At 40.3% G+C, this 24,449-nt stretch overlaps 2 protein-coding genes across 2 annotated transcripts in view; one reads left to right on the forward strand and one right to left on the reverse strand.

The window, feature by feature from the left end:
* Nucleotides 1–575: 575 nt before the first annotated feature.
* LOC118839571 (zinc finger protein 260-like) lies at nucleotides 576–24,449 on the reverse strand. Its single transcript, XM_036747047.1, has 6 exons — nucleotides 24,271–24,449; nucleotides 16,199–16,362; nucleotides 11,294–11,388; nucleotides 9,322–9,448; nucleotides 8,655–8,738; nucleotides 576–6,379 (listed from the first exon to the last, which is right to left on the reverse strand). The coding sequence occupies exons 2-6, from the start codon at nucleotides 16,227–16,229 to the stop codon at nucleotides 4,473–4,475; spliced, it is 2,244 nt and encodes a 747-aa protein (XP_036602942.1). The 5' UTR covers nucleotides 16,230–16,362; nucleotides 24,271–24,449; the 3' UTR covers nucleotides 576–4,472.
* LOC118836265 (zinc finger protein 2 homolog) overlaps nucleotides 24,202–24,449 on the forward strand; it is a 34,442-nt gene continuing 34,194 nt past the window's right edge. The window contains exon 1 of the mRNA XM_036743597.1: nucleotides 24,202–24,399. Within this exon, the coding sequence (XP_036599492.1) occupies nucleotides 24,202–24,399 (198 nt within the window). The remainder of the gene's footprint in view (nucleotides 24,400–24,449) is intronic.

The raw sequence follows: 24,449 nt of genomic DNA on the forward strand, positions 1-24,449 counted from the left end.
GATTTCATTCCACCAGGATCATACCTCCAGGGTGAGTACCCTCCCTCTTCTGCTTTTTACCTTATTTTGTGTATTGTTTTCCCCCATTGTAAACTCCTGTAGGCAGAGATTTTCTTTCCTTTTCCTTGTTTGTGTTTTTGAGGCAAGTGACTTGCCCAGTTTCACACAGCTAGTAAGTGTCTGAGGTTTTGATTTGAACTTGGGTCCTCCTGACTCTAGGGCTGGTGCTCTATCCACCAAGCCACCTAACTGTCCCACTTATTTATATCCCAAGCACTTAGCACAGTGACTGGCACACAGTGGGAACTTAATGCCTACTGTATTACATATTATAAAACTTCTCCCTCTTGGGATCATCTCCTCTTTTGATGGATGGTTGGTCAACGGTGGAGCCAAGATTTAAATTCTGGTCCTTTGACTCCAGGTACCATGTTCTCCTAAAAGCAAAATGTATTTAAAAATAGGAGAACAAATAAACTACTCACACCAAATTTTAAGTAAATGGTACCGTAAGATTTTTAAAAATCTACTAAAACAAGGTTTAAGAAGCAAGTAAGAACAGAAGCACAAAAAAATAGTATACAGGTAGGTTATATTGTTGATTGTCCACAGTTTATACAGTAACAACTCCACACTCCAACATACTGACATCTCCTAAATAAAACTATTTTTAGCATGGTGCTATTCCCAGTGCTTGCCACATAGTATTTAATAAATGCTTCTTGACAGACTACGTTAAAAAAGGAAATAAAGGTGTAACTCAGATGTTCCCTCATTTGACTGGCTCCATCTAAGTTTGGATGTACAGAAGGGCTTTGACAGAGGCAGAGTAAGCCAAAAGCAACATTTACTTTATCAATTTTCCAAAATAAGATATCAAGACAAAGACAGTAACATGAAGTGAAGAGAGCACAAGAGGAACAAAGTCTTAATTACTACCTATACACAAAATTTAGAATTTAGGTAGGAGGGGTGACCTTTTACAGATAACTCACAGAGAAAAGACAAACAATTCTGTACAAAAAATTGAACACATTCTCTACAACATCTTCATTTTGCAGCCATGGTTTGTAGAAATTCTTCATGGTTTACTTGACCAACATGGTCCAAATTTGTTTCTCTGATCCTTTCATTGGACTATTAACTTCTTTCTAAGATTTGGCATCACAAGATAAAGTTTTGCTGTACCAGTTAGACCTTTCCCCTATCAAACATCTGAATGCTTTCCTAATTTCTTGGTGGTTTTTTTCATTTTTTTCTTCCATCATTATCAGAAATTCTACAGAGCCAATGGCAAGCAAAGGATTTGTAGTAGGAACTTGTACTTCATATACAACTGTCTTTTTAACTATTGAAATATTTTGCTAATATCCAAATTTATAAGAAAATTTAAAAACACAAAGCAGTAGTGATTATGTCAACATCCATCTCATTAATCATATCTTAGGACACAGCTGCTGTGAGTTCTGCCCAAGTGACCTCATTATAACACTCAATTCCTTTGGTAGAGTACTATACTCTTTGAATTTTACAATCTGCTTTTGCGACTGTTGAGCAGAAACAAGCCTAAGCTGTTCAGATCCTATCCTCCAGCCTCTTTGATGAACAGCTACACGTAGACTACTAAAACCATTCTCTTTTCACTGTACCAATAACCTGCCACAGTTCAGGCGATCTGCTCTTCTTGCTTAGATGATGGTGATCATTTCCTAACTGGTTGTCCTTACTCTTGCCTATCTCCTCTCTGAATAATCTGCCATGCTGCACATATAATGAACAGAGCTGATTTACCCTCTACTCAAAAGCATTCAGCGATTTCCCACTATTTGCTGAATCTTTGATTCTGGCATTTGAGGTCACTTACCATCGAGTTCCAACCTGCTTGTGCAATCCTATTTTATCCTGTCCTCCTTTTTGCATCCCAATATCACCACCAAATGGAATTAAGTTTCAGGCCCAATTCTTGTTTTGTATTTTTGCATCTCCATGACTTGACCCCCAAAATTCTCATCCACAGCATGAACTTGTTCCTTGTCCCCCACTATGTCCACCTGTTTAAGTACTACTTTCCTTCAAGGCTGAATTCAGACACCACCTTCTCTATGAAGCATAATAAAAGCTAGCATTTATATAGTATTATAATGTTTGCAAAGCACTTTACAAATATAATCTCATTTGATCCTCACAACAACCCTGTGAGGTAGGTACTGTTATAAGCCTCACTTCACAGTTGAGGAAACTGAGGCAGACAAGTTGAATGACTCGTCTAGGGTCACAAAGATAGCATCTAAAGCAAGATTTGAATTTGGATCTTCCTGACTTCTGGCTCAGCACTATATCCACTGCCCTATTGAGCTGCCCCTAGAGAAAGCCCAGATTGTCCCTTCTTATCCAGGTGGAAGTGATTTCTCTCCTCCAAGCTCTCTTAATATTTTGCCTAGATCTTTCATTTGTACATGCAATTCGCCCTTTTATCATAGTTATTGGTATACCTGTCCTTTCCCCACTTCTGCCTCTCTGAATGCAGAACCCGTTTTGTATATTTATCTTAGTATCATTAGCCCCTAAAACAATTTCTTGAACATTGTAGACCCTTAATAAATGTATGGTAAATCTAATCATTTGTTGAAATGTATTACAGGAAGGTTTGCTTCACTATTTCCAAATGAAGACTACAATGATAAAGGAGAATATGGATAATGATTAGCTGGCTAACATGGCAGCAAGCAATAGGAGTCTGACTTTTGGTATTATGATTCAAGACACAAGAATGATGGATGGAGTTTAAGGATTAATACCAGGGTCATAAAGAACATATTCTGGGGGAAATCTTCATTTGATACCAAGGAGCTTGGTCAAAATTGGAGAAAGGGAAGAGTAAGAAAAGTGTCTAGATACAACTTTTAAATTAGAAACTATAAAAAGCAACATCTATGTATGTTGAAATTTTAAAAAAAGAATAGTATAAAGATGTCCAGTAATGATAAAAAGCAAATAATTGGGCAAAGAGGAAGAAATGAGAGAGTATCTAGAGGAAGGCAACCAAGATGGTTAACGGCCTCAATTTTATGCGATTTGAGAATCCACTGAAGTAATTAGAGATGTTTTCCATGGAAGAAAGAATAACAAAATCAGGAAGGCAGCTAAAAGACTAGACTTTAAGTCAGGAAGACCTGGGTTCAAGTCTGGCCTCTGACACTTATTGGTTGTGACCATGGACAAATCAGTTAACCTCTCCAGGACTCTAAGCCACTCTAGGATTGTAAGTTACAGAACATTTGCTGATGTTCACTAGTGCAAAGAATTTTCATTTCAGGAGTTTCCCACACTAATGAAATCACAGGTCAGGACAAATATTACTGGTTAAGCCATTAGCTAAGTTGTGTGTGTGTGTGTATGTGTGTGTGTGTGTGTGTGTGTGTGTGTGTATGTGAGAGAGAGAAAGAGAGAGAGAGATATCAAATAGCCAAAATGAAAATAACCAATGTGAATTTATAATGAACAGACAAAATATTAAAAGAAACTACTATACACAATGAAGAGGCTGGAAAGACTGAAAATTTAAAGAAAATGGGTCATTTACAAAAATATAAATTAATCATATTACCAAAACAAAAAATAGAGGTGCCAGATAGTCCAGTCTTAAATATTGAAGTTGAATGAGCCATAATTGAGCTACCAAACATTACTGGTCCAAATGGATAGCAAATGAATTCTTAAAAACATATTTAAGGGGCAATTTTAAAACTTTCCTCAATAATAAAGAAGGCACTCTACCAATCTCATTTTATGAGACAAAAATGGTCCTGATACCTAAACCAGGAAGGGATAAAGCAGAGAAAAAAACTAAAGATTAATATACTGATGCAAAATGTTTAAATAACATTTAATGGAGATTACATCTATATATCCCCAAACTGCCCATTATGTTCTAGTTGGATTTAAAAACACCAGGGATGCAAGGTTAGCACAAGATTAGGAAACCATTACATCTATAGTTTTTCTCCAGTATGAATTTTGAAATTTAATAAGCCATCATATTTGTTTGAAGGGTTTCACATATTCATTACACTCATCTTTTGTAAGAATATATGAGTTCACAGATGATTTATATAGCACTCAAGTTGTTGCTGATGACTTTGATTCACTATATTTATAGACTTCCCTTCACCATAGGTTTTTTGATGGCTCTTAAGGTTTCAGTTGTCGCTGAATGCTTTATCACATGCACTACATTCATATGGTTTCTCTCCAGTGTGAACAACTTGATAATAAAATTACATTTCATATACTTTCATTCATAGAGATTCTCTCTGATATAAATTATTTTATACTTTTTAAAGTTTTGAGCTATTGCTGTAGGATTTCCCACATTCATTACATTCACAGTTTTTAATAGTAAGATTTCTCTGATGACATGAGATATCCTATGACCAAAGATTTTTCCCACATGCATTACATTCATAAGGTTTTTATGTAGCATGAGTCTTCTGATGATAAAAAAAGGATGTCCTACGACTGAAGGTTTTTCCACATTCACCGCATTCAAAGGGTTTTGCTCCAGTATGAATTCTCTGATGTTCACTAAGTCTTTCTTTCCGTGTAAAGGCTTTCCCACATTCACTACATTCATAAGGTATCACTCCAGTATGAATTCTCTGATGTTCACTAAGTCTTTCCTTCCGTGTAAAGGCTTTCCCACATTGTTTGCATTCATATGGTCTCTCTCCAGTATGAATTTTCATATGTTCATTAAGTTGTCCACTTTGTGTGAAGGCTTTGCCACACTGACTACATTCATAGGGTTTCTCTCCAGTATGAATTTTCTGATGTTCACTGAGTCGTCCCTTATGTGTGAAGGCTTTCCCACAGTGACTACATTTGAAAGGTTTTAAACCAGAATGAATTCTCAGATGTTCAGTAAGTTGTCCACTTTGTGTAAAGGATTTCCCACATTCAGCACATTTATGAGGTTTCTCACCAGTATGAATCTTCAGATGCTCAGTAAGCCGTGCCTTCACTATGAAACCTTTCCCACACTGATCACATTCATAGGGTCTTTCTCCAGTATGGATTTTCAAATGCTCATTAAGTCGTCCTTTCAGTGTGAAGGCTTTCCCACAATGATCACATTCATAGGGTTTCACTCCAGTATGAATTTTCTGATGCCCATTAAGCAGTGCCTTCTTTATAAAAGCTTTCCCACATTGATTACATTTATAAGGTTTCTCTCCTGTATGAACTTTTTGATGGTCAGTAAGGTGTGACTTTTGGATGAAACCTTTCCCACATTCACTACATTTGTGGGGTTTATCTGCTGAATGAATTTTCTTATGATCAGTAAGTCGTCCCTTTCCTGAGAATGCTTTCCCACATTCATGACATTTATAAGGTTTCTCTCCAGTATGGATTTTTTGATGTTCACGAAGTTGTCCCCTCTGTCTGAAGGCTTTCCCACATTGTTTACATTCATAGGGTTTCTCTCCAGTATGAACATTCTGATGTTCAAGAAGTGTACCCTTTTGTATGAAGGCCTTCCCACATTCATTACATTCATAGGGCTTGTCTCCTGTATGAACTTTCTGGTGTTCATTAAGCCGTCCTCTTCCAGTGAAGGCTTTCCCACATTCATGACATTTATAAGGCTTCTTTCCTGTATGAACTTTCTGATGTTCATTAAGTCTTCCCTTTGCTGTGAAGGCCCTCCCACATTCATCACACTCAAAGGGCTTCTCTCCATTATGAATTTTTTTATGTTCAGAAAGTCCTGTGCTTCGTGTGAAGGTTTTCCCACATTCATTACATCTATTGCGTTTCTCTTTACTATGGCTTCTCTGCTGTTCAGTGTGGGGTTTCCTGGGCATGTCATCCTTCCCACATTTGTTATCTTTACCAACTTTTTCTCCATTACGTCCTTCATGGTTTTGAGTAGAATCTGTGCGGTTATTGAAAGTTTGCTTATCATTATTATATTTACAAATATTTTTCCCAAAGGAGATTTTGCTATGTTTAATTAGTTCTGAAAGCTGCCTGAAGAAGCTCTCTCTAGATATATCACATTTATGGGCACTTCTTTCCACTGGAACTGACTGTCGTGAAGTAGGTATTGACACTGGACTACATTTTTTCTCAAATGTATTGCAATTATGTACCTTTGACTCACTGGAAGTTTTGCTGTGATTGAGTGCTTCCTTCTTGGATTGTTTGTCCAGCTTTTCCTTCTGTATCTCTGGCTTGCTATTGCCTCCTGAAACTTTTCTAAGCTTTGAATCCTGTGAATTATCTTTTGTGAATCTTTTCTTAGAGGATTCTTTTATACAGAGATTCTGCTTTGGAGATGACTTCTTGGTCCCACAGATAGTCTTGTGATGAAGGGAATCTGAAAAAGATCCAAAAAAGCATGACTATTTACTATGTTTGCTATGGTAGAAGAAAGGGAAATGCTTTATACTATATTATAGAGTCTGTCTCTTTCATTAAGGAGAATGATGCACAATCTGGATATTGCATAAATTAAAAGGGCTTGTTTGTAGGCAGTGGGGAATTAACCAATACAGAGGGAGAGATTAAAAATAAGTGAAAGAGTAGGGATGGGGGCAATCTGTTGGAGGAGATGGGATGGAATGGGATCACCTGGATGAGTAGACTGGCCTTGGTAAGGAGTAAGGCCATTTTATCATTTAAGACAGGGTTGAAGGAGGAGAGGCGTAGAAGGCATCTGAGTGGTAGGAGAAGATGATGAGGGGAGGAAAGGGAGCTCATGGAAAACAACCTTGGTTTTTTTCTGGGAAATATGAGGCAAGGTTCTCAGCTGAGGGTAGAGGAAAGAGAAGCCTTGGGAGGTTTGAGGAATGAAGAAAAGGTCTGGAAGAGCTGCCGTGGATAGTGGGATAGTGACTTGATAAAGGAAATGTAGAAGGGTTGCCTGGCAGCAGTGAGGGCCCAGTTGAGGTTGTGTAACATAAATCTGTAGTGCCTTGCCCAGTGTAATGTAGAATGAGCTGTCTGGGAAGAGAGTGGGTTTCCTTTCCCTGAAGGGTCTCCAAGCCAAGGCTGGATGACTTAGGAGACTTGAAGACCCCATAGTTCCTTTCCAACCCAAATTCAGAGATGACAATTGAGGATAAGGAAAGGAAAAAGGGCAGCTAGGTGGCATAGTGGATAAAATGTGGGCCTGGAGTCAGGAAGACCTGAGTTTGAATCCATCCTCAGACAGTTCCTAGCTGTGTGATCCTGGACAAGTCACTTAACCCTGTTTTCTTCAGTTTCCTCATCTGTAAAATAAGCTAGAGAAGGAAATGGCAAACCATTCCAGTATCTTTGCCAAGAAAACCCCAAATAGGGTCACAAAGAGTTGGGCATGACTGAACAACAAAAAAAGAAAAAGACAAGGAAAATGAAGAAAACAAGTAATAATATAGTGCCTACTATGTGCCAGAAACTGTGCTAAGTGTTTTCTATAAATATTATCTCATTTGATCCTCACAACAACCCTGGGAGGTGGGTGCTGTTACTATCCCCATTTTACAGTTCAGGAAACTGAGGCAACACAGGTTATGTGGCTTGCCCAGGTTCCTAGAGCTAGTGAGTATCTGAGGCTGCATTTGAACTCAGGTCTTCCTGACTCCAGGCCCAGAGCTCTATCCGCTGCACCACCTAGCTGCCTTTAGGGAACAGGAAGGAAAGAATGTGCAGAGTATAGTTGGAGTAACAAATGTGAGAAAAAGAATGAACCCCTCTTTCTTGGAGCCTGGAGGTAAACAGGAGGTGAGAGATAAAAAGGAAAGTGATTTGTTGAAGGTTCTATGAAGGCCCTTATGCTAGACCACCTCTGGCTTTCTTCAGAGCCCTTGCAGCCTTTGAGGAACGCTACCTGACTGGTTATCTACAGGTGCTGACACCTAGCTGGGCTGCTGCTTGCAAGAACTTGTGTTTGCCCAGGCCTTTTCTTCCCCCAATTTATTATTTATTTTCATCATTTCCTTTTATTTTTTTTATTTTTTTTACATTTTGAGTTCCAAATTCTCTTCCTCCCTGTAGCCCCTCCTCCACCCACTGAGAAGGCAAGCAATAATATATGATACATGTAAAGTCATGTGAAACATATTTCCATATTAGCTATGTCACAAAAAAGCAAGAAAAATACAGAAAGTGAGAAAGTTATGCTTATTTGCACTCAGAGTTAATCAGCTCTCTCTCTGGAGGTGTATAGCATTTTTCATCAATAAGTCCTTCAGAATTGTCTAGGATCATTGTATTGATCAAAGAAGCCAAGTCTTTCAGAACTGATCATTTATCCAGTCTTAATGTTACTGTGTACAATGTTCTCCCGCTTCAGCTCATTTCCCTTTGCATGAGTTCATGTAAGTCTTCCTAGGTTTTTCTGAAACCATCCCCCTCATCATTTTTTATAGTACAACTGGTATTCCATCACACTCATATACCACAACTTGTTCAGCCATTCCCCAACTGATGGGCATGTCCTCAATTTCCAATTCTTTGCCACCACTAAAAGAGCTGCTATAAACATTTTTGTACACATAGGTCCTTTTCCTTTTTCCTTGATCTCTTTGAGTAGAGACCTAGAAGTGGTATTGCTGGGTCAAAGGGTGACTGGGGCAGTGTGCCCAGTCTTGGCTCACTCACTCACCCACCTTTTGGAACATGGCCTGCTGGAATCCATGGTACTTCCCCTTGCTCCAGCCGGGAGATCAGATCTGGTTTAAAAGATTGAAGCCCTGTTTGTAGGGAAATAAATGGAAAGGTTATGGGGAAAGAGTCATCTCAGCATCCAAAGTCTGCCTTCTTTTCTAGAGTACAATGAGGGCATAGTGGGAAGCTCAAAGGTGACATAAAGGACCCAGTCTGGAGAATACTCCTGATTATATTTCCAGAAGTATGGCCTGGGGGGAAGGGGATGGGCCACAGAGTTGACTGGGGCTGAAGGAAAAATAGGTCATTTTAACTCACTCCTTCTTGGTGGTGATGGAGGGTGCTTTTAATGTTTTCAGGGAAGTGCCCTGAAACTTTAGGGAAGATATTTTGTGTTGAAAGTATAGCCTCAGCACAGTGAAGATGCTGTTGAGCAAGGCAGCGATGTTTCTCCTGTGAACAGGGATAAGACATCTTGGATTTGGGCTCTGAACGACTTAGGCATCTCTCTCCATTATTACATGGATTCTTGACTCCTCCTGCACATCAAGCTAAGACTCAGACCTTCCCCGACCAGCCCTCAACCCCAGCTCTTAGGAAATGGGAGGATAAAGACATCCATCCTAATGGGCAGCCAGATGCTGAGTCCCATGAGAAAATACTCCTTACCCAGGGAGACCAGGTTCTTATAATTCTCCAGCATCACATCCCTATACAAGTCCCTCTGAGCAGGTTTCAGCTGTTTCCACTCAGACCGGGAGAAGTCCACAGACACATCTTCGAAGGTCACCAGTCCCTGAAACATCGGGCACATTCCTGATCACTTGGGAACCATTCATTAACAGCAGTCACAGAGGAGACAAAGTTGGTAGGAGGGAGAGAGAAAAGTCATCCCACCAAGGAGGGCTTCTGAATTATTGAGATCAAAAAGGCATTGAGAACTTATGGATACAGGGGCCCCACTTAGGCTGGCACATCAAGAGCTGCCCCAGGGAAACAAGTGCTCTATTGAAACCTCAAAAGTATATAATTAACATAGACAAGATACAGCTTATAACAAAGCAAGACTAACAATACCCACTTCCAAATATTAATTGCTTATTAGCTTTCATTAAAATAACACTCATTATTCTTGCCAGGGGTGTTGTAAGGCTCAAATGAGATAATGGATGTGAATCCTTTTTTGTAAACCTTATGGTTGCTATATAAATTCCAGTTACCACCACCACCATCACCACCATCATCATCACCATCAGCATCAGCATCAGCATCAGCATCATCCAGACAACAGGCCTTCAGTCTGGTGATGACTTTACTCCCTTCTACTGCATTCCTGAGCTCAAGCAATGTTTATAGAACAAAACTGGAGTATAGTGGTAAATGTTTAACAACCAGTCTCTCCAAGGGAAAAAAATTATGCACATGCTTTTAAATTTAGTCTGCATTACTAACACTTTTCTCAAGGCTAGACAATCAATCAATAAAAATCATGCCCTAGTTTGCAGTGACTAGGGATTTCTGAGGTGAGGATGCTCATTCTAAAAATGTCATGAACTGTAGGCAAAGTGGTTAGAACCATGCCAATCTTGTTTTGGGTAGTTACTCAAAGGCAGATAAGGACCTTAACAAGTTGAGAAAGGCAGTAACAATTCTGGAGTGGCAGGTCCTCACATGTAATCTTCCATGGGAATTCTCTATGGGCACTACCATTACGGAGGAGAAAAGGACTGAAAATCTAACGCCAACAAGCACGGAGTGCAGGGAGAACACGACGGGGACTGGCATGGAGTGTGCATTGCTTGTGTTCAAGCTGTCACAGCTGAATAATGGACCACTCTTCTCAGGCTAGTCTCTCTCCCAGAAGAGTTGAGCATTTCTTTGTAGTCTGGATTATCAGAGAGGATGAAGTCTTTTTTTGCAAGATGGGAGTAGGGCTTCAATGTGCAAACAAAGAAGAGGAGGATGCTGATGAGGCAGAGGGGAATCCTTACATAAAGAGGGAGGTGGGAAGGAGAAAGAATGTGTGGCCAATGAGAAGAATCCCAGGGGCTGACACAGATGGGGTTCTTCTCCAAAAGAAGGCATGTGAGCCACCCAGATACCTGCCAGAAAGAAGCTCCTCCTTGGCCAAAGTAGAGCAGCTGACTACCTATTCACTTGCTTTCATCATAATTCCATCCTTCGAAAGCAGAAGGGACAATCACTCTCTTGGTTCCAATTCTCACCAACAACCCATCCATCAAACATCTATGAAGCACATGTTATATGTCAGGCACTGAAGATACAGGTACGAAAGTGAGGTAGTGCTTGTCCTCAAGGCACTTACATCCTCCTGGAGGGGGGAGTTGGGAGGGATATGGGAAGAGATTATGTTCTCTGATAAGAAATATGAGATAAAGACAAAATCAACACAAAATGACTGGCCTAGAAGACTTTTAATGCCCCATTGAGCTTCAATGATCGAGAAATCCCAAGAATTTGGCACCATTTATCAGAACAAGCCAAGTGTTCTTCTGGATGAGAACAATGGTAGCTTAGGGCTCTGGATGGAACTTGCCTAGAGCAAAGACAAAGGGAAACAAGAAGCCCTTTCCCTGAATGATGACTTGGAATATCAGGAGAGAAAATGAACCCCACTCACCTGAATTCTGGCTAAGTAGATTGCAGCACTTGCTCTTCTCTTACGACCTCTTCTCTTATGATCCTCCTTCGTGTTCTGGTCTCCAGAAGGTGGAGCTAGGAATAGAAAAAAGAATCATGGGGGAACAATTCTTTCTTACCAGGTCACAGATCCTTACACTTTGGCTGGATGTGATTCCCTTAGAGAATCCCAAAGGATAGGGACTGGACCTGGGATTTCATTGGCATTGGGATCTCCAGGGTGAGGAACTCCTTCTACCACTGCAGGTGGGCACCTTCTCTTACCCTTACAGTCTTATTTATTTATTTGTTACATTTTGAGTTCTGAGTCGTCTATCTCCCTCCCAATCCTTCGTTAGAGAAGGCCAAGATTTGACATAGATGTATATGTGGAACCATAAAATACATACTCCTATAGATCAGTCCTTTCTCTGGAGGTAGATAGCATTTTCCTAAAGTCTTTCATAGTTAATGTGAAAGTTCATATTACTCAGAATAGCTTAGTCATTCACAGTTACTCTTTGAACAATATTACTGTTGCTGTATACAATTTCCTCTTGGTTCTGCTCATTTTACTCTGCATCATATAAGTCTTTCCATGTTTTTCTAAGATTAACCTGCTCATCATTTTCTTATAGTACAGTAGTATTCCATTACAATCACACATCACAACTTTTTCAGTCATTCCCCGATTGACAGGCATCCCCACAATTTCCAATTTTTTCCACCACAGAAAGAGCTGCTATAAATATTTTAGAACCTGTAGGTTCTTTTCCTCTTCCCCGATCATCTTGGGAAATAAACTTAATGATGATATTGCTGGGTCAGAGGGTATACACTGTTTTATAACTCTTTGGGCATAATTGCAAATTACTTTCTAAAATGGTTGGATCAGTTCACAATTCCACCAACAGTGGATTAGTGTCCCAATGTTCCCATGTCCCCTCCAACATTTGTCATTTCCCCCTTCTATCATTTCAGCTAATCTGATAGGTGCAATATGATATTTCAATGCTATTTAAATTTGCATTTCTTCCCAATCAATAATGTTATAGAGTATTTTTCATATGACTACATATAGCTTTGATTTCTTCTCCCCCAAATTGCCTGTCCATATGTTTTGAACATTTATCAATTGGGGAATGACTCATATTCTCTTTTTAATATCTTATTTTCCCCCCAAATACATGTAAAAACAGTTTTTGACATTCATTGTTAAGTTCTGAGTTCCAAATTCTATCCCTCCCTCCCTGAGACAGTAAGCAATCTAATATAGGTTATACATGTGTAACCATGTAGGACATTTCCATGTTAGTCATTTTGTGGAAAAAAATGAGAGAGAGACAGAGAGAGAGAGAGAGAGAGAGAGAGAGAGAGAGAGAGAGAGAGAGAGGGAAAATGAAAAATAGTATGCTTCAGTCTGTATTTAGACTCCATCAGTTCTTTCTCTGGAGATGGATAGCATTTTTCATCATGAAATCCTTTGGGAATGTCTTGGATCATGTATTGCTGAGGATTGCTAAGGAATGACTCATATTCTTATAAATTTAACTCAGTTCTCTATATATTTGAGATATGAGGCTTTCAACTAAGAAACTGGTTATAAAAATTTTCTTCCTTACTTTCTGTTTTCTTTTTAATCTTGGCTACATTGGTTTTATTTATACAAAAACTTTTAATGTAATCAAAATTATCCATTTTATATTCCCCAATGTTCTTTATCTCTTATTTATTCATATTCTTTTCTTATTCAATAATCTGATAGGCAATATGTTTCATGCTTCTCTAATTTACTTACGATATCTCCCTTTATATCTACTTTATATCCATTTTGACTATCTTTTTTTTGGGGGGGGGAAGGCAGGGCAATTGGGGTTAAGTGACTTGCCCAAGGTCACACAGCTAGTAAGTATGTCAAGTGTCTGAGGCTGCATTTGAACTCAGGTCCTCCTGACTCCAAGGCTGGTGCTCTACTCACTGTGCCACCTAGCTGTCCCTTTGACTGTAAATACTGGTCTATGCCTAATTTCTGCCAGATGGCTTTCTGGTTTTGCCTGCAATTTTTACCAAATAGGGAGTTTTTATCTCCAAAGCTTAGGTCTTTATGTTTAACAAACATAAGGTCACTATAGTCATTTACTACTATGTATACCTAATCTATTCCATTGATCCACCATTCTGTTTCTTAGTCAGTACCAGATAGTTTTGATAACTGCTGCCTTATAATACACATGTAAGTATTCTCAAGTCAAAAGCCATTTAGATGATTTCAGGACAAGATAACAGAAGGCTTTTGGAGCGAAAGGCTTCCAAGAATAGATCTGATAATTACTGGTAATAGTACTATGTTCTTTCCTCTCCTCCTGGGAATAAATAGCATGTTTTTATATGGAGCAGAGTTGGGAGAAAACTGAGTTGGGATGGGATATACAGAAGCACCACCAAAGGTATCTAACATTAACACTCACTGTGTGAGCTAGGGGGATCTTCCATCCCCTATTGTATACCCAGAGTAGAGGCAATGGGGTGGTTCTGGGATAGGAGGTGGCAGAAAATGTTGGTGCCATATTACATGAAAGATTACCCCTGGACCTTCTTGATTATGGGGAATAGGTGAATGGAGTTAAAGGCAGACCCTACAGAATTGAAGGGAGACTCAGGCAGTAGGAATGGAGCTTATGTATCCGCAATGAGATCCTTCAGAAAGCCCAGAAAAGGTCTCTGGCTGCCACCACATGCTGATACCAGGTGTCTAACATGACAAAATGTAGCTACTGACATACTGACGTAGTCTACACCACCTCTCTTCTCCTCAACCAGGTATGACTCATTAACAAGTTTCCTTCTGTACTCCAAAGAGATCAAGAACAGGGAGAAAGGACTCATATGTACAAAAAACATTTAAAGCAGCTCTTCTATAGTGGCAAGTAACTAAAAACTGAGGGGGGTACCCATCAATTTGGGAATTGCTGAATGAGTTATGGTATATAAATGTCACAGAATAGTGCTTTCCTATAAGAAAAGATGAAGAGAGTGGTTTCAGAGAAACCCAGGAAGACTTGTATATATAGAGGGTAGTAAGCAGAATAAGTTATACCATGACAACACTATGATAAAGAAAACACTGAAAGACTTGGAAACACTGATCGACGCAATGATCAATCACAACTCTAGAAGGTTGATAGTGCATTCTATGCATTATACCTCCTTGCTGTCTACATTTTTTATTACAGGCAAAGATGAAAACATAAATGGTTAAATTATTATGTTGAACTTTTAAGACTCAAGAACTTAAAAGAGAAAAATAGCTAGCATTTATTAGCACTTACTGGTGTTTGAAAACACTTTTCACACTTTATCTCATTTGATTTTAACAACTCTATGAGGTAGGTACCCTAAGGATGGAAACTGGTGCTGGAGAAATTAAGTGACATGCCCAAGGTCATGCAGCTAATTAAGTGTCAGAAGCAGGATTTGAACCCAGGTCTCTTCTGACTTGAAATCCAGCAAACATGCCACTATGCTTTCTTGTTTCTCACAACCTTAACTGACTGACTATCCTAAGATCCAGTTTAATAAGGATGATCAACCAAGTAAGTCCTTCATTAAATATTGCATGTGAAGGCAATCTGATGGTTTTAATAAGTTATTTAATTATATATTTTTATAATTGTTATTAATAATATTGATTTAATACTCTAAGGTTTACAAAGCACTTTACCAATATTATCTCATCTTAGCCTCACAATAACACACTGAGAGGTAGGTGCTATTATTATCCCCATTTTACATATGGGGAAACAGAGGCAGGTTAAGCGACTCGCCCAGTATCACACAACTACTAAGTATCTGAGGATGGATTTGAACTCAGGTCTTTCAGACTCCAGGTTCAGGACTCTAGCTGGCTGGTTTAATAGCAGCCAACAATGACATGGCAGCCAAAGATTGTGTTTGGCCTTCGTTTGTGAAGAGGACCATGATATCAGGGAAATGACGACATGACCCGCGGCTGACTTTGATTTGAGTGAAGGAGGGCTGTGCGAGGTCACCAGCCTCACTTTCTCCTCCGGAGCCATCGGGGTCCAGTGGCCTGATATTCACCAGGATGACCACAGATGGCCCAGGATGCATTGGGAGACCCTGGACCTTTTAGGCTAACGTCATCATTTCCCTGATGCCATGGTCCTCTTTGAAAATGAAGGACAAACACAACCTGTGAGCAGACCGAGCTGCCTGAATGGGGACCCAGCTAGTCCTCTCCCTCTCCTTCTCCTCTCCAAAGGAAGGTAAATTTTGATGGCCAGAGGCTTCACATTTAACTTGGGGTTTACTGGCTAATTTCTTTCCTCCTTTCCTCCCTTCCTTCCTTCCTTTCTTTTTCTCTTTCTTTCTTTTTCTTTCTCCCTTCCCTCCCTCCCTTTCTCTCTCTCTCTCTCTCTCTCTCTCTCTCTCTCTCTCTCTCTCTCTCTCTCTCTCTCTCTCTCTCTCTCTCTCCTTTCACAAAACCTTTTACCCAGTTCACTCTGAAGTTCATAGACTGGACCACAATACATCCCTGCCCAAGCTCCACTTAATGGCTGTACTTTGGGCCCTCCTGGCTTAGAGTGAAGGTCAACAGTAAGTATTTTTCTTTGGAACAACCCTGAGTGTCTTCCCCTTCCAGCTTGATAGCAGACAAAGAACTCCTCACAGGAAGGCTGCATAGGGCCCAGAAGGGAAGTCATCATCCTGCTACTGATGCTCCATTCTGGTACCACTTTTTAGGAAGAAGACTGGCCAACTCAAAGGACATGACCATGCCGGTGAGGGAATGAGACTCTCTGGCAGGAGATGGCCTTGCTTCTGAGGTTTCTCTGGTTCCACTCCCCAACCCTGTGGATACGGAGATGAGAACTAGTATTCTTACCTTTCTCCTTGTGTGTCTTCATCCCAGACATCGATAATCATGGACCACTCCCACGAAGGCAGCTCCAAGATCTGCACTCTCCTGGCTTGGACCCAGTCAGAGGAAAGGCCTCAGGACTAGTCTTTTCTCAGAGTTCTATCTTCACTTTCCAACAGAACTGGAGCCTGGGGGCCAAACCAAAATCACTTCGATTCAGTAGCCATTTATCAGGCCATTACACAAAAGTATTTCTTGCCCTTAGGAGGCTTACATTCCATTGGGGGAGGGGAGGAGGAGGGTGTGATATCATAGGCACACAAGAAGTAAAATAAGTGTAGGACAGAGTAATGACAACTGGGAGAACTGGGAAGACTTCCTGGAGGAGGCAGCCACAGAGATGAACCTTCAAGGAAGATTCACAACTTCTGAGGCATACAACAAGGGAGGGCATCCCAAGAAAGGGAATAAGGAGTGCACGGAGGTGGATTGCTGAGTGCTGGGAATAGCCAGGAACCCTGTTTGGTGGGCATCTGGGCATGAGGGCAAATGGTATGAAATAAGCCAAGGAGTGTGCCCATAATACTGCAGAGGGCATTATAGGCCTATACGTCCGTGTGGTAATCTGGAGGCACCTGCAAGTCATTGAAAACATATGGGCAAGAGAGAGGCCCAGTGCGCCTTAGGAAGACTCTCTGGGCACCTGTACAGTATTGCTGTTAGATGCCGAGGCCTACTTTCCATCCACCAGGCTGACTAAGGTGACAGAATGAAAATGACTGTGTTGGAGAGACTGAGGAAAAACAGGCACAATCATGCCTTAGGCTCCACTTACTGGTGGAGCTGTGAAATGGTCCTGCCATTCTGAGAAACAATCTGGAACCAAACCTAAAAAGTCATCAAACTATATATATCCTTTGATATTACTACTAGGCTTATTTCTCAGAGATTAAAGAAAGAGGCAGAGGACTCATATACAGAAATAATAATAATTATAATAATTTGGGAGGGGCAGTTGTATCTGACTCTTCATGACCCCATTTGGGATTTTCTTGGCTAAGATACCGGAGTAGTTTGCTATTTCCTTTTCCAGCTCATTTTACAGGTGAAGAAACTGAGGCCAGCAGGGTGAAGTGACTCGCCCAGGGTCAGACAGCCAGTAATTGTTTGAGGCCAGATTTGAATTGCACTCTGTCTACTGAACCACCTAGAAATAATTACAGTAGTTCTTTTGGTAGAAACAAAGAACTGAGAACAAATTTGGTGCTCACAAGTAAGAGGATAGCTTAACAAATGATGTCATATGATTTAAAATAACTACAGAATATACAAAATACTTGGGAATCTACCTGCAAGACACACTCAGGAACTATATGAGTACAACTATAAAATATTCTTTATAGAGATAAAGGCCAACATAAATAACTGGAGAAATATTAATTGCTCATGGGTAGCCTGAACCAGGGCTGCTAGGTGGCACCATAGTGCACAGACCACTGGGCCTGGAGTTGGGAAGGCTAATCTTCCTGAGTTCAAATCTGGCCTCAGATACTTACTAGCTATGTGATCCTGGGCAATCCTGTTTGTCTCAATTTCCTCATCTGTAAAATGAGCTGGAGAAGGAAATGGCAAACCACTCTGGTATCTTGGCCAAGAAAACCCCAACATGGGGTCAGGAAGAGTAGGACATGGCTGAAAATGACTGAACAACAACAACAAACGAACCAACATAATAAAGATGACAATACTACCTAAATTAATTCACTTATTCAGTGCCATACCAATTAAACTACAAAAGGTTTATTTTATAGAGCTAAAAAAGCTAAATTAACAAAGTTCAGATGGAGGAACAGAAGATCAAAAATCTCAAGGACATGACTGAAAAGTGAACAATAATAAATTAAACACCAAAATAGAATTTTGAAAATCAAAGGAGAGATGAATAAAATTCAAAGTAAAAAAAGACACCATTGAACTAATAAATAAAACTAGTGGGTTACGTTCTAAAAACAAACAAACAAACAAATAAAACCAATGACATAGATAAATGACTGGTTAATCTGATTAAAGAAGAAAGAAAACTGAATTACCAGTATCAAAAATAAAGTGAGTGAATGCATCACCAAAAAAGATGAAATAAAAGCAATTATTGGGAGTTATTTTGCCCAATTACATGTAGATAAAACTTTGCTAAGCAAAATCAATGAATATTTACAAAAACACAAATTTTCCATATTAACAGAAGAGGAAATAGAGTACTTAAAGAACCTTATCTCTGAAAAAGAAATTGAACAAGTCATAAATGAATTCCCCAAGAAAAATCTCCGGACTAGATGGGTTAACAAGTGAATTCAACCAAACATTTAAGGAACAATTAATTTGAACACTGCATACACTATTTGGAAAAATAGGTAAAGAAGGAGTCCTACCAAATTCCTTTTATCACACAAATACGGTTTTGATACCTAAACCATGGAGTGGAAAAACAGAGAAAGAAAACTATAGACCAATCTCGCCAATGAATATTGGTGCAAAATTTTAAATAAAATACTAACAAGAAGCATACAGCAATGTATTACAAAGATCACACACTACAACCAGTTGGGATTCATACCAGGAATGCAGGCCTGGTTCAGTATTTGGAAAACTACAAGTATAACTGACTATATCTATAACAAAAACAACAAATCATATGATCATATCAATAGAAGCAGAAAAAGCTTTCGACAAAATTTAACATTCATTTCAATTAAAAACACTAGAAAACACAGGAATAAATGGAGCTTTTCTTAAATGATAAGTATTATCTATCTAAAATTAAGAGCAAGTGTTATCTGTAATTGTAATAAAATAGAAGCCTTCCCAGTAAGATCAGAGGTGAAGCAAGCATGGCCATTATCACCATTAATATTCAATATCATACCAGAAATGCTAGCCATAGCAATAAGACAAAAAAAGAAACTGAATGGCTAAGAATAGGCAACAAGGAAACAAAACTATGACTCCTTGCAGAAGGTAAGATGGTGTACTTAGAGAATCTTAAAGAATCGAGTAAAAAATTAGTTGAAACAATGAACAACTTTAGCAAAATTGTGGGATATAAAATAACTCCACATGAATCATCAGCATTTCTGTATTTTACCAACAAAACCCAGCAGGAAGAGAGAAAATGAGAAATTCCATTTAAGATAACTGCAGACACCATAAAATATTTAGGAGTCAACCTTTCAAGACTTGCACTGGAAATATATGAACATAGTTACAAAACACTTTTCACACAAATATATATCTAAACATGGGAGAAATATTAACTGCTCATTGGTAGGCTGAGCCAATATAATAAAAATGATGATTTCACCTAAATTAATTTACTTATCAAATGTAATACCACTCACACTACCAAAGAATTATTTTGTAGCTAGAAATTATTTTGGAGCTAGAAAAAATAACAAAATTCATCTGAAAGAACAAAAAGACAAAATTATCAAGGGAATCACTGAAAAAAAGTGAAGGAAGGTAGCATAGCAGTATCAGATTTCAAATTACATTATAAAGCAGTAATCATCAAAACAATATGATACTGGATAAGAAATGAGAGTATCTGATTAGTAGAATAGATCAGGTACACAATGACCATAATAATCTATTGTTTGATAAACCCAAAGATTCAACTTTAGGGGCAAGAACTCATGATTTTGCAAAAACTGCTAGGAAAACTGTAAAGTGGTCTGGCAGAAACTAGGCATAGACCAACATCTCATACCATATACAACAATAAGGTCAAAATTATCACATGATTTAGACATAAAGGATGATACCATAATTAAATCAGGGGAGCACAGGAAAATCACCTATCAGATCTAAGGATAAGGAAAGAATTTATGACCAAACAAGAGATGGGAAGAGCTATCTATTGTCTTTATAAAGGAGGCAACATGGATAATTTTGATTATATGAAATTAAAAAAGCTTTTACACAAATAAAACTAAATGCAGCCAAAAGTAGGAGGAAAACAGGAAACTGGGAAATAAAATTTATAGCTAGTTTATCTGACAGGACTCATTCCTCAAATATGTATATATATAGAACTGATCCAAATTTATAAAACTAAGAGTCATTTTCAATTGATAAATGGTCAAAGAATATGAACAAGCAGTTTTCAGAAGAAGAAATCAAAGCTATTAATAGTTCTGTGAAAAATGCTCTAAATCAATAAAGATTAGAGAAATGCACATTAAAACAACTCTGAGGTACCACCTCACAACTATCAGATTGCTAGCATGACAGGAATGCTAAATGACAAATGCCAGAGGAGATGTGTAAAAATAGGGACACTAATGCACTGTTCATGAAGTTGTGAACTTGTCCAACCACATTCTAGAGAGCAGTATGAAACTATGCCCAAAGGGTGATAAAACTGTGTATTTCCTTTAGCCCAGCAATTGAGGGGATGCCTGCCAATTGGGGAATGGCTGAACAGGCTATGGTATATGATTGTAATGGAATACTATTATGCTATAAAAAACGGTGAGAGGTTTCAGAAAAACCTGGGAAGACTTACATGAATTGATGCAAAGTGAAGTAAGCAGAACCAGGAAAGCATGGTACACATTAACAACAATCTTATAAAGATTATCATTTGTGAAAGACTTATTCTTCTTAACACAATGATCCAAGATAATTCCAAAGAGCACATGATGAAAAATACTATGCACATTCAGAGAGAAAATGGACGAACAGAGTGCAGATTGAAGCATATTTTTATTTTGTCTTTCTTGCTTTTTTTTAAACAACATGGCTAATGTGGAAATATGTTTTACATGACTTCACATTTATCATATTGCTTGCTCCTTCTCAGTGGATAGGAGAAGGACTGGAAGGAGGGAGAGAATTTTGAACTCAAAATTTTAAAAATGAATGTTAAAAAACAAAAATATAATGGAATATTACCGTCTTGTAAAAAACAATGAATATAGTGATATAGAGAAGCATGGAAGGCCTTACGTGGACTGATGAAGTAAGTCAACTCAAGACAAAAACATACACATTGACGACAACAATGTTAACAGAAAGAAACTTAGCTCAAAATAAAGAATGAATGGTATAGAATTACAATGAACATACATGACCCCCAGGGAAGAGACAGAAAAAGACACCTCCCCTAACTTCTTTGCAATGGTGGGAGATCCACAGATGTCGAGCATTGCCTGTATTTTCATATTTTTTCAATGAATTAACTGGTTTAGCTGATTTTTTTCTTTCTCTTTTAAAGAAATTATTTGTTATATGGGACACCTCTCTGGCAGGAGAAGAGAGGGGAAGTGATCCAGGAGGAAATCTGGCCCATATTAAAAACAAAAAATATCAATAAAATTTATTTTAAGGAAAAAAGTTACATGTTGAATTTATTTACACATTTGGAAAGAAAAACAAGCTGATTCACAGTTTCATGTATAATCCTCTATGTTTATATGTACGTATGTACATATACACACATGTATATACATACATAGGTATGTGCAATATAGGTACACATGGGTTTTATATATACATATGTACACATATACATATGTATACACATATGCTATAAATGTTACTTCCCAGTTTCCTGCTTTCCTTCTACTTTTGGCTGCACTGGTTTTGTTTGTGTAAAAACTTTAATTTCACATAATCAAAATTATCCATTTTACCTCTTCGATAGAGAGACTAGGGACATCCTCCCTCTTTGGTCATAAACAGCACATACATATATGTATATATCCATCCATCCATATACATACATATATGTATGTATCTATACATGCATTACATGTATTGTGCTTTTTGGGGTATTTGCTAATTTCAGAATAAAGAAATACACTGCTTTTAGACCACTGAAAAAAATCTTGGGGGTTTTTAGGGACTGCAAAATCACTATGAGTCAGCGGGTTATGCGACAGTCCAAGAAGGCAGTGATGCCTTGGTGTGAGTGTGGAGAGGCACAGATTTCAGAAATAAGGAGGTCTAAGTATCTGCCACTGCTTAGCACAGTACCTAGCACGTAGTAGGCGCTTGCTGCAACGACGCTTGTTGACTGACAAAATATAAATGCAGCCTCGGGAGTCTAAATATAATATACAAAAGTTAACTTGGCTTGGCCTCAAGGACATAAAGGGAAAGAAATAAAAGTAGAAGAGGACACTCTGAAAGAGATGTTATAGGATCTGAATGGAGTGGTGAAGAAAGAGATCATGGAAGATGGCTAGGGAGAGAGGCTGGATCTGAGATGTCAGTGGTACAAAGAACTCCAGGGTGAGGAAACCTCCCTCTACTGGACCTTTTACCATCAGTAACCTGCCCAGAACACTGAGGTTAAGTGACTTGCTTAGGGTGACATGGCTAGTATTTGTGTTAGAGGCAGGCCCCGAACCCAGGTCTTCCTGACTTGCTATTTACTTTAGGAAAATCGATTTGGAGCAGAAAACAGCCATGGGGATCACTTCCTCCCTTGTTTTAGAGATGAGGAAACAGACCCAGAGCTGAAGAGATCTGCAGCTGATCACACCACTAGTAGGGACCAAATAAGAGACGATATGGATCAGAGGGGCTGTGCTGATGATGGTGGCTTGGGATAAAGATGGAGCATGATGACAGAGGAATAACACAGCAGGTGAGTGGGTGGGGAGGCATAACTAGAGGGTCCACTTTTCCTTGACTACCCATCCCTCCTCTCTCATGACGCTTTGTCTGCTTATACCCACATCACTGGTCCAAAGGCAGAGGGCCTGAGCCTGGACAGTCAACCCCTCTGCCCCCTTCCATAGGGCCTCTTTCTATCCTGTCACTGGGGACCATGGAGCCCCTATAGCATGAGACTGAGATGAGGTGCAACAGTGCGAGGAGCCACAGGGGAGCCCAGGTCTCTCCCCAGGTCTCTACAGTACCATTCCTGCCAGCAGAACTGCAGAGCCCACAGACCGTGCCTACCCACGCACAAAACCTTCCGAAGCCTAACAGGGGGCCCTGCCCAGGAACCCAGACACCCATGCAGGCGATAACTATGTGAACTCCCAGCTTCCTCCAGAGCCCTCCAGCTGCATGCACACCTTGCCTGGCTCCATCTCCAGCCAGGATACACTGCACCCATCCCCCTCTTTTGCGTTCCCCAGCCATCGGGCACACATTATCTGCCCCTCCCATCCGGTTATACAGTTTACACATCAGACGGCCCCTTCGCTCCATTGCAAACCTGCCTTCCCCAGGCACCCCCTGTTACATACCATCCTCCTTACAGCAACCATTTACACAAGAGTCAGCCGCTGGGAAGGGGGCCCTGGCTCCCAGTTACAGTCCCCAGCTGCTCCGGGGGCTCTTCCCAACCCCATCGAAGCCCCTATTTGCAGGCAATGGTTACACACCAACTCACCTCCTGCTTCACAGTCGCCGGCGTCTGCTGTCCCGTTTGATGCAGGCCAGTCAGGGTTCAAGGCAAACCCGCCCTCTCCTACCCTTGGTTACACACCCACGCTCTCCTGCAGCCCTTGGTTACTCATTGCCCCTCCCCCCTGCCGCTAATGACGAATCATCCCTCACCTGTTGCCCTTGGTTACACGCCGGCCAGCTCCTGTCTCCCTTGGTTACATAGCCTCCCTCCCCTTGCTTACTGCAAACCCGCTCTCACCTGTTGCCCTTGGTTACAAGCCTCTATCTCCGGTTGCCCTTGGTTACACAGCCTCCCTCCCCCTCCTCAACGCAAACCAGCCCTCACCTGTTGCCCTTGGTTACGAGCCCACCATCTCCGCTGCCCCCAGTTATAAGACAGCCAGACCCCTCTCTACATCGCACATGCCCTCCGCAGCGGTCCCGGGTTATACATCTGGAGACACCCTCTCTTGCCCCGCCCCTTGCACACCAACCCTCCCCGGTCGTTCGCCCCTCCCATTGCATACCAGTCCACCCCATGTGTCCCCACTTCCTCCCTCCAGGTCTTTGGCTCCCTCCCACCTCCCCACCCCCAGCCCTTTACAACCGGCTAGCTTCCTCCCTGGATGGTACACTCACTGCGTTCCCTCCCCCTGCACTGCACCTACGTCCTGCTGAATCCCCCGCCGCCATACCTGGGCTACCTCTTGGCCACGCAGCTTCATCCAGCTGTCTCTGTCTCTGAGGACCGGGGGCTGCACCAACTAGCGCGCAGACGCACGTTCTCTCCCCCTCCGCCATGGGGACAAACCAGCCCAAGCGAAGTCAGGGGCGCGTAACACCCCCACTTCCCACCTCTGCGCCTGCGCTCTAC

Source organism: Trichosurus vulpecula, chromosome 2 (genome assembly GCF_011100635.1).
Source record: "Trichosurus vulpecula isolate mTriVul1 chromosome 2, mTriVul1.pri, whole genome shotgun sequence".
NCBI classification, from domain to species: Eukaryota; Metazoa; Chordata; class Mammalia; order Diprotodontia; family Phalangeridae; genus Trichosurus; species Trichosurus vulpecula.